Source organism: Bidens hawaiensis, unplaced genomic scaffold, assembly GCF_021521415.1.
Source record: "Bidens hawaiensis isolate Kalapana, Puna unplaced genomic scaffold, B.hawaiensis_p1.1 tig00052332_1, whole genome shotgun sequence".
Classification (NCBI taxonomy): domain Eukaryota; kingdom Viridiplantae; phylum Streptophyta; class Magnoliopsida; order Asterales; family Asteraceae; genus Bidens; species Bidens hawaiensis.
The window spans coordinates 19773-30878 of NW_027499401.1; the positions used below are offsets into that span (position 1 = coordinate 19773).

At 37.7% G+C, this 11106-nt stretch overlaps 1 protein-coding gene across 1 annotated transcript; it reads right to left on the bottom strand.

Annotated features, from left to right (window-relative positions):
- Window positions 1–7204: 7204 nt before the first annotated feature.
- LOC143599539 (uncharacterized) lies at window positions 7205–8410 on the bottom strand. The gene has a single exon (XM_077077466.1). It carries the CDS (start codon window positions 8408–8410, stop codon window positions 7205–7207), a length of 1206 nt encoding a protein of 401 aa, XP_076933581.1.
- Window positions 8411–11106: the final 2696 nt, after the last annotated feature.

Genomic DNA, 11106 nt, shown 5'->3' on the forward strand with positions numbered 1-11106 from the left:
TTGTATCTGTAAACAAGAGGAAACTCTCAGCAATCACCTCCACACCCCCATATATCCTTGGCAGATCCCGAGTAAACCGAAGAAGAAGAAGAAGTTGTGGTTCGTTCATCTCGAAGACCGAGGAACATCGATAAAGATCAGGTAAGATCAATTTCACGTTTCTTCAGCGGCGCATATCATATGTGATGCATATGTTGTTCACAAATGACTCCCAACCAGTACGTTTTCTTTCGACCGCTTACCTGGAAATTCTCATTTTCCACCAATTAACCATGTGGACACTTACGACTAGGGCATACCCGTTGAACTTATGATTTCTTTCGACACGTCAATTTGAACACCTGCAAAATTGTTTTGAACGGAGTTGGCGGACAGCGAGTTAGTTACATGTCATCTATATATACAACAAAGATCTAAGCTTTCTAACTTTGCACCGTATGTCTTCAAGAAAAATCACCCAACATTAATTGATGGTTGAAGTATATATTGTCTCCCACGACGATTTCTTAGTCATCCATCTAAGATAAGAATTTTGGGAATATATCGACTATTAGTCAGTAAACAACTATTCTACACAAATTCAGTAGATCAATATTCTAAGTTCGACCGTGGTGGAGAGGCCCGTATCACGTGCTTGGATGTGTGAGCCGAGATCGGGTCAAATATATTACTCGGGTTGTACCCGTGGTGGAGAGGCCCGTATCTCGTGCTTGGATGTGTAAGTTGTGACCGAGTCAAATATATTACTCGGGTTTGACCCGTGGTGGAGAGGCTCGTGTCACATGCTTAGGTCTTACCGCGTCCGGGTCAAATATATTACTCGAGTCTTGACTCGTGGTGGAGAGGCCCGTGTACGTGTGTTCGACGATGAATGTGTTATTTGGTGAATTATATTAATATTAGGCTTAGTATTGAATGCCTAGATTATCCATTATTTATGGATCGTATGTGGTGATACTATTGGTTGGATGTTCGAATTAGATGTTTATATGTGTGTATGTGAATATGTATGTGTTGGTAAACTGTGACCGGGTCAAATATATTACTCAGGGAAGACCCGGGGTGAGGAGGCTCGTGTTACATGATTTTAATGGTTTTGTTAAACCGCGACCGAGTCAAATATATTACTTGGGGATGACCCGGGGTGAGGAGGCTTGTGTTGCGTGAATTGTTTTATTTAAACTATAACCAAGTCAAATATATTACTTGGGGATAACCCGGGGTGAGGAGGCTCGTGTTACATGATTTTAATGGTTTTGTTAAATCGCGGCTGGGTCAAATATATTACTCGGGGAAGACCCGGGGTGAGGAGTCCCGTGCTGCGCGAAAAGATGTTTAATGTTTTATTTACTTATGATTTGGTTAAGAAAAGCTATTTATGATTTTATGGACTCACGATTTTCCCCTACATTCCATACTCATGGAATTTAAATTTTTAATGAATGTCGTTTATGAAAACTTAAACTCACTCAGCTCAAGCTGACTTTGTGTGTATGTTAGATTGACTTTTAGGTTAAGAAATGGATGCTACCGCTTGGACGTGCTGGAGATTGTGGATGTGATTACCAACTGTAGGATTCCCGGGATTCGGGGTCTTACACTTAAAAATGGTCCAAAAACATATTTTGATCTTACACATGGTTAGGAATCAGAATCATACTCTTTTTGGGCCATAAACACGGATTATAGGGTTTAAACGGCGTTTTTACGGTTCAAAAGTACGGTTTAATACCCTAGCCGAAACCCTAAGTTAAGAGGCTGCCATGTTGATGAAACTTGCTTGTTTTGTGATATAGAACCTGTATCTAGCTTGCATAGAATTACAATAACCCGAGAACTTGATTAGAAGAGCGAAAACGAACCAAAACCGCTAAGGTAATACCGAATCACTCGATTACGGGCTGTGTAGGATTTGATTGTGTTGTGCATATTGTTAGGTCATGAAATTTTTCAGGGACATCAAGAACCATATCTTTGAGTTCCTATTCAGATTTGGTAATGTTTCGACCATCCGAGAATATTTAGCGAATTTATAACCGAATTGAGGCGTTTATTTGGGAAAAATAGTTAAAATGATCGATAAATTATGAAATTTTGTGGATAACTCAGATTTTGTATATAATGATCACATATGAAATTTGGGGTCATTTGGAAAAACCTAAATATATTTTGTGCATTTGCGTTTATTTGAATTTTCATAGTCGTTTTTGGCTCGAAAAGGATGTTTGGCAAGATTGTTTGATTTTGGAATTATTCCAGGTTGTTTTGGGATGTATTTTGGTCACTCAGAAATTTTGAGGATTTTTTGGAAATCATTTGGTATAAACGGACGATTTTCGGGCTAAATATAGCAGATAAAATGATTTTTCATAATGTCACACCCCCCGGTCGAAGGCGGAAACGCCGGGGCGTGCGTAGATTGAAATCATGCACATGGTATTAAATGTAAAAACTCCTATTAAAAGAAACCAACGAATTATTCAAATATAATCCAAATAGAAAATATGACATAGCACTTTATTCATTCAACTTCTAAGTCTGACCCATGCCCTATATGAAACTTCAAAAATCTTTATAACTTAATTTCCATCACCTGAAAAACATGCGAGAGTGTCAACTAAAAATAGTTGGTGAGAACATAGGTTTTGAAAAAGATAAGTTTTATGTTGAAAACATTCCATATGTGTTAAGTTACTTTGTATACTTTAGTGATTACAACCAAACCTCTGACACGTTTAGCGAGTCGTCTAATCCACGATAAGACTATTATGTTTAATGTTTAACGATCGTCGGATTCTGAACACACAGGCCTCTACCCGAGGCCTGCGTGGGCGGGTCGGGCCAATAGATCTATCATCATACTACCACGGGCTTAACAAGTTAATGGTTGTACATGTGATTAAGTATACCCTTGTAATGATTACACATAACGAATATAATGAAATAAAGCTTGAATCAAATAGCATGTATAAAACGTAGAATAAATAAGTTGCATGTTTCCACCACGAAGTATAAAACGTTTAAAAGCATGAAAAGGGGCTATGAACTCACCTTGCTTGACGGATGAACACGAACACGAGCAAGAGTTTGTTGAACCGGTTACGGGATGCCTTAGATTAAGTTTGATTTTTAAATTAGTTAGAGTGTCGCATACTAGAATGTTCTAAACCAAGAGCAAGACCTCCAGCAAGTTGATTCCCAGGTAAGAGTCACGGGTCCAATGGGATTATTTACGCCACTCTTGCCTTAGACAGAACCGTTTGCTTGTCAGATACATACATACCCGGTTTATACTCTATTTGTATACTAACTCAAAATGTTTTAGAATGGTTTTCACAAATAATAAAGTACAAGGTTAAAAGTGTAATATCATATAGTTTGGGTGTTTATTGACATTTAGGAAAGTATAGGGTTCAAAGTGTAAATATTATAGTTTAGGATGTTTATCGACATTTATGAAAGTATAGGGTTTAAAGTGTAAATATTATAATTTAGGATATTTATTGACATTTATGAAAGTATAAGGACCAATTATGTAAATATAATTTTTAGGTATGATAACTTTATAAGGTTTTTTAAAGATCATAAGAATATTCATAGTTGTTCATGGAAAAATTATAATTTGATCCAAGATTATGAGAAAACAATTATGATTTCTTGGAATAACATGATCATCATAATCTTTTAGAGCAAAAAGTAAGGGTTTTATTAACAATTTATGATGATCATGGTGAGAGTATATGAAAAATTATGAAGATTCAAAAGAAAACTCAAGAACATAGGAACAAACTAAAAGAAATTCAAAAGAACAAGATCAAAATCAAAGATATATGAAGAACAACTAAGAAAACATACTTGATTATGCTTAGAGAGTGAGATTTGGTGTGAAAAAAATATGAGAATGAGGGGCTCTATTTATAGGCCAAAAGTTAAGGTTTGAATATGATTGCGATAGAGATAAAACTTATTTAAAGATCAAGAGATAACTTAATGATAATTATAATTATAATAATTATAAACAAAATGATAATGATCATAATTAAAAAAAATAGATATGTGTGCATGTGAGAAATTGCACAGCACTTTTTTTTTAATTTAACTTGTTTTTTCTTTTTTTTTTTCAAATTAAATAAATTAGATAATGTAAAATTTGAGAAACAGGTTTAAGATAGAAGTTTCTAGAATGTTCTCTTTTTAAATCAAATGATTAATTTAAATACTTAGGATAAAAATAATAATAACAAAATATTTTGTTACATGTTATAAAATATTAATCTAGGCATTCCGGTTCAACGTGTTATATTTGTGATTAAGCACGATTATAATGAAATGAACATAGGATCATATAATTACGCATATAAAGATAATGTTATTCAATAAATGACACGTGATTTTACACTAAGTAATGTAGATGATGAAATTAAAACGAGAACTTTATTAAATACGAGCACAAAATACTAGCGTTTTTGCAAGAAAAATCCATAGATGTTACAGTCTCCCTCACTTAAGGGAATTTCATCCCGAAATTAAATAGTGGAAACTGCTTTGGATTGAAAAAGATGAGGGTATTTCTGTTTCATTTGATCGTCAAGTTCCCAAGTAAACTCGGGTCCTTGCTTGTAGTTCCACTTCACTTTTACTAGACGGATTCGACTTCGCTTGAGTTTCTTGACATCACGATCCACGATTTTGATAGGTTCCTCAACAAAGTGAAGTTTATCAATATCATCAAAGGGAATAGGCTGAGTGTCATCGGCTAAGCATTTCTTGAGCTTAGAAACATGGAAAGTGTTATGAATACCACACAATTCCTGAGGTAGTTTGAGTTTGTATGCCACTGGACCAATCCTTTCAAGAATCTCAGAAGGTCCAACATACCTAGGAGAGAGTTTTCCCTTTTTCCCAAATCGGACAACACCTTTCCAGGGGGAAACTTTGAGTAAGACTTGGTCACCAACTTGAAACTCAAGTGGTTTCCTTCGATTGTCGGCATAACTCTTTTTTCGGTCATGAGCGGCCTTAAGTCTTTCTTGAATGATGGCAATCTTGTCGGAGGTTGCTTGGATGATTTTAGGACCAATAACTTGCGAGTCACCAGTCTCGGTCCAGCATACCAGTGTTCGACATTTCCTACCATACAAAGCCTCAAAAGGAGCACATTTGATGTTAGTATGGTAGCTATTGTTATAGGAAAATTCAATGAGAGGTAAGTGATCATCCCAATTTCCTCCAAACTCGATTATGCAAGAACGGAGCATGTTTTCCAAGGTTTGGATGGTTCTCTCGGTTTGACCATCTGTTTGGGGGTGGTAAGCTGTACTAAGATCCACACGAGTCCCCAAAGATTTTTGAAGGGATTGCCAAAAGTTGGAGGTAAAACGGCTGTCACAGTCGGAGATTATAGATAAGGGAACACCATGACGTGTCACGATTTCGTTGATGTAAATTTGAGACAACCTCTCCATTTTGTAGGTTTCACTAACAGGGATGAAGTGAGCAGATTTGGTGAGACGATCGATTATAACCCAAATAGAATCATGCTTACGAGTGGTTCTTGGTAGTTTAGTGATGAAATCCATGGAAATTTGGTCCCACTTCCATAGAGGAATCTCGGGTTGTTGAAGCAAACCCGAGGGCTTTCGATGTTCGGCTTTAACTTTTGAGCAAGTGAGACACTTCCCAACATACAAGGCTATGTCCTTCTTCATACCAGGCCACCAATAGAATTCCCTAAGATCGTGGTACATTTTATCAGCTCCCGGATGGATCGAGTATCGAGTTTTGTGGGATTCATCAAGGATAAGATTTAGAAGGTCTTCAGAATTTGGAACCCATATGCGTTCCATGAAGTAAAGTACTCCATCGGACTTAGTTTCCAATTGCTTTTCGGCTCCACAATCCAATTCAGTCTTGAGATTGTTTTGGGCTACCACTTGAGCTTGAAGAATTCGGGCCTTAAGGCTAGTGTGAACAATCATTTCCATGGCCCGAATACGAGAAGGTTTAACTCTTTCCTTTCGGCTTAGTGCGTCGGCTACGACATTCGCTTTCCCGGGGTGGTAGCGAATTTCACAATCGTAATCATTGAGTAGCTCGACCCAACGCCGTTGCCTCATGTTGAGTTCTTTTTGGTTGAGGATGTGTTGCAAGCTTTTATGATCAGTATAGATGATACATTTAGTTCCATAGAGATAGTGTCTCCAAATTTTTAGAGCGAAAATCACCGCACCTAACTCAAGATCGTGAGTGGTGTAGTTCTTTTCATGGATCTTGAGTTGTCGAGAGGCATAATCTATGACTTTGCCTCGCTGCATGTGTACACAACCGAGACCTTGATTTGAAGCATCACAATAGACAATGAAATCATCATTTCCATCGGGAAGGGTTAAGATGGGTGCGTTACAAAGCTTTTGCTTTAAGGTATGGAATGCGTCTTCTTGCTCTTGTTCCCAAATGAACGGCTTGCCTTTTTGAGTTAAGGTGGTGAGCGGTAAGGCTATTTTTGAGAAATTCGAGATGAAACGACGATAATAACCAGCTAGACCAAGGAATGAATGAATTTTTGATGGGGTTTTCGGAGCTTCCCAATTTTTGATGGCTTTTATTTTTGCGGGGTCCACGTGTATACCTTTATTGTTCATAACATGACCCAAAAAATGAACTTCATAAAGCCAGAATTCACATTTCGAAAATTTAGCATAAAGTTTTTCTTTCTTCAACAGTTCCAAGGTAAGGCGAAGGTGTTGCTAATGATCGGTCTTGGTTCTAGAATATATTAAAATGTCATCAATAAAAACGATGATGAATTTGTCGAGATACGGTTTACAAACTCGGTCATGAGGTCCATGAACACTGCGGGTGCATTAGTCAAGCCAAAGGGCATAACCATGAACTCATAGTGTCCATAGCGGGTTCGAAAGGCGGTTTTGGGTATGTCTTCATCGAGAATTCGCAGTTGGTGATAACCCGAGTGTAGGTCAATTTTTGAAAAACAAGTGGCTCCTAGAAGCTGATCGAAGAGATCATCAATCCTCGGTAATGGGTACCGATTCTTGATGGTGAGTTTATTTAACTCTCGGTAGTCGATGCACATGCGGAAAGATCCGTCCTTCTTTTTGACGAAAAGGACAGGAGCTCCCCAAGGTGAGAAACTAGGCCGAATGAATCCTTTGTCGAGAAGTTCTTGAAGTTGGCTAGAGAGTTCTTACATTTCGGATGGGGCTAAACGGTATGGAGCTTTGGCTATGGAAGTTGCACCGGGTACAAGGTCGATTCGAAATTCAACTTGTCGAGAAGGAGGAAGTCCTGGCAAGTCATCGGGAAAAACTTCAGGATAGTCTTTGATGACAGGAATGTCTTGAATCTTCTTCACTTTGGATTTCTTGTCAATTACATGGGCTAAAAAGGCATAGCATTGTTTTCTCAAAAGTTTACGGGCCTTCATGCAAGAGATGATTTTTAAGTTACGATCGGGTTTTTCTCCTTGAATAATTAGTGTTTCGCCGGATTGTAACGGGATACGAATGAGCTTCTCGACACAGGCAACTTCGGCTTGATTACGGGATAACCAATCCATTCCCACAACTAGGTCAAAACTACCAAGCTTAAAGGGAATTAGATTGATATTAAGAGAGTGGTCATCAAAGGTCAAGGTGCAATCACACATAATAGTATTGGCTTGGGCAGTGTTACCATTGGCTAACTCGACGGTGTAAGGGGAGTCTAGTTTTACCGGTTTCCATTTAACAAGAGGTTCAAAATCAAGTGATATAAAACTTCTTTCCGCGCCCGTATCAAATAGTATGGATGCAAAGTGGTTATTTAACATAAACGTACCGGTTATGACATTGGGATCTTGACGTGCATCTGAAGCACCAATAGCGAAAGCTCTATCACGAGTGGCTTGGTTATTGTTTGGAGCCAATTGGGGACAGTTGTTCTTGAAATGTTCCAAACCACCGCATTGAAAGCAAGCACGAGCATTGTTATTATTTGGTGGAGCAGGATTGGTGACCATGGCTTGATTAACAGCAGCAGGGGCAGTTCGGCATCGAGGGGCTAGATGACCAAATCGACCACAATTGGTACACTTTCGGCATTGGGAACTTGGTGGGTGATGATAGTTGCAGGTGGAGCATAGGGGGTGAGGTCCAGAGTACCTTGCCCTAGCCAGGGCTTGGTTAGTAGGAGCCACAGCTTGGACGGGCACAGCAGGGGTGACTGCAGCATAGTTGGTGGTTTTTGGTTTTTTATTAGGTTGGTAACTAGTTTTCTTGAATTCTCTCTCTTTTTGTTTCCCCGAATCCTTCCCCAAAATTCCGGTTTTGACTAGTTCATCGGTTAAGGTACTGGCTAGGTGTATAGCATCTTGGAGGGTTCCGGGATTAACGGTCAAGATCATGCTCCTCATTGAAGGAGGTAAGCCATTTATATAGCGGTCAATGGCTTTTTCCTCAGGAGTAACTAGGTGGGGTACTAGCTGGGATAGTTCTTGGAAACGGTTGGTATAGCCAAGGTGATCGTCTCCTTTCTGGTATGACCCCAAAGCTCATCTTCCATCTTTCAGAGTTCGCTCTTGTGACAATATTTCCTAGTCAGCAGGTCTTTGAATTCGGCCCAAGGTAGAGCCAAGGCCGGCTCACGACCTCGAGTCCTGATTTGAGTGGTCCACCAAGTCAAGGCCCCTTGCTTGAGGGTGCTAGCAGCATACTTCACCTTTAGATTCTCCGGACAATTGCACATGCTTAAAGCGGCTTCCGTGCTCTCGAACCATTGCAGCAACCCGGTGGCACCTTCCGAGCCAGTGAACTCGGTAGGTTTTGAAGCAACAAAGGTTCGGTAGGATTGATCGTAGTTGTTGCCATTATTGTTGTTGTTGCCGTTGAGTTGGTTGACAATAGCGGGAAGAAGAGTAGCCATTGAGCGAGCACAGTTGCTAGTGGGGTGTCATTGTCGTTGTTGTCATTGGAGGCATCGCGACGAGGAGGCATTCTAAGAAATCATCATATAAGGCGGATAAGTAAAAGAGTAAGGAATAATAAAGCAAATGTTTTGCTACAAAATAGAGCAATGAAGTCTTCGTCCCACGGTGGCAAGGGGATGTAGGAGTTTATGAAAGAGTTGACGAAATCAAGAGACATGCTAAAAACAAGAAGTTAGGACATTTAATACCACATAATTTCAACCTAAGGGACATTCCTAGACGTAGGCCGGTTACTAACTCTCTACGACCAAGGCTCTGATACCAATCTGTCACACCCCCCGGCCGAAGGCGGAAACGCCGGGGCGTGCGTAGATTGAAATCATGCACATGGTATTAAATGTAAAAACTCATATTAAAAGAAACCAACGAATTATTCAAATATAATCCAAATAGAAAATATGACATAGCACTTTATTCATTCAACTTCTAAGTCTGACCCATGCCCTATATGAAACTTCAAGAATCTTCATAACTTAATTTCCATCACCTGAAAAACATGCGAGAGTGTCAACTAAAAATAGTTGGTGAGAACATAGGTTTTGAAAAAAATAAGTTTTATGTTGAAAACATTCCATATGTGTTAAGTTACTTTGTATACTTTAGTGATTACAACCAAACCTCTGACACGTTTAGCGAGTCGTCTAATCCACGATTAGACTATTATGTTTAATGTTTAACGATCGTCGGATTCTGAACACACAGGCCTCTACCCGAGGCCTGCGTGGGCGAGTCGGGCCAATAGATCTATCATCATACTACCACGGGCTTAACAAGTTAATGGTTGTACATGCGATTAAGTATACCCTTGTAATGATTACACATAACGAATATAATGAAATAAAGCTTGAATCAAATAGCATGTATAAAAGGTAGAATAAATAAGTTGCATGATTCCACCACGAAGTATAAAACGTTTAAAAGCATGAAAAGGGGCTATGAACTCACCTTGCTTGACGGATGAACACGAACACGAGCAAGAGTTTGTTGAACCGGTTACGGGATGCCTTAGATTAAGTTTGATTTTTAAATTAGTTAGAGTGTCGCATACTAGAATGTTCTAAACCAAGAGCAAGACCTCCAGCAAGTTGATTCCCAGGTAAGAGTCACGGGTCCAATGGGATTATTTACGCCACTCTTGCCTTAGACAGAACCGTTTGCTTGTCAGATACATACATACCCGGTTTATACTCTATTTGTATACTAACTCAAAATGTTTTAGAATGGTTTTCACAAATAATAAAGTACAAGGTTAAAAGTGTAATATCATATAGTTTGGGTGTTTATTGACATTTAGGAAAGTATAGGGTTCAAAGTGTAAATATTATAGTTTAGGATGTTTATCGACATTTATGAAAGTATAGGGTTTAAAGTGTAAATATTATAATTTAGGATATTTATTGACATTTATGAAAGTATAAGGACCAATTATGTAAATATAATTTTTAGGTATGATAACTTTATAAGGTTTTTTAAAGATCATAAGAATATTCATAGTTGTTCATGGAAAAATTATAATTTGATCCAAGATTATGAGAAAACAATTATGATTTCTTTGAATAACATGATCATCATAATCTTTTAGAGCAAAAAGTAAGGGTGTTATTAACAATTTATGATGATCATGGTGAGAGTATATGAAAAATTATGAAGATTCAAAAGAAAACTCAAGAACATAGGAACAAACTAAAAGAAATTCAAAAGAACAAGATCAAAATCAAAGATATATGAAGAACAACTAAGAAAACATACTTGATTATGCTTAGAGAGAATGAGATTTGGTGTGAAAAAAATATGAGAATGAGGGGCTCTATTTATAGGCCAAAAGTTAAGGTTTGAATATGATTACGATAGAGATAAAACTTATTTAAAGATCAAGAGATAACTTAATGATAATTATAATTATAATAATTATAAACAAAATGATAATGATAATAATTAAAAAAAATAGATATGTGTGCATGTGAGAAAGTGCACAGCACTTTTTTTTAATTTAACTTTTTTTTTCTTTTTTTTTTTCAAATTAAATAAATTAGATAATGTAAAATTTGAGAAACAGGTTTAAGATAGAAGTTTCTAAAATGTTCTCTTTTTAAATCAAATGATTAATTTAAATAATTAGGATA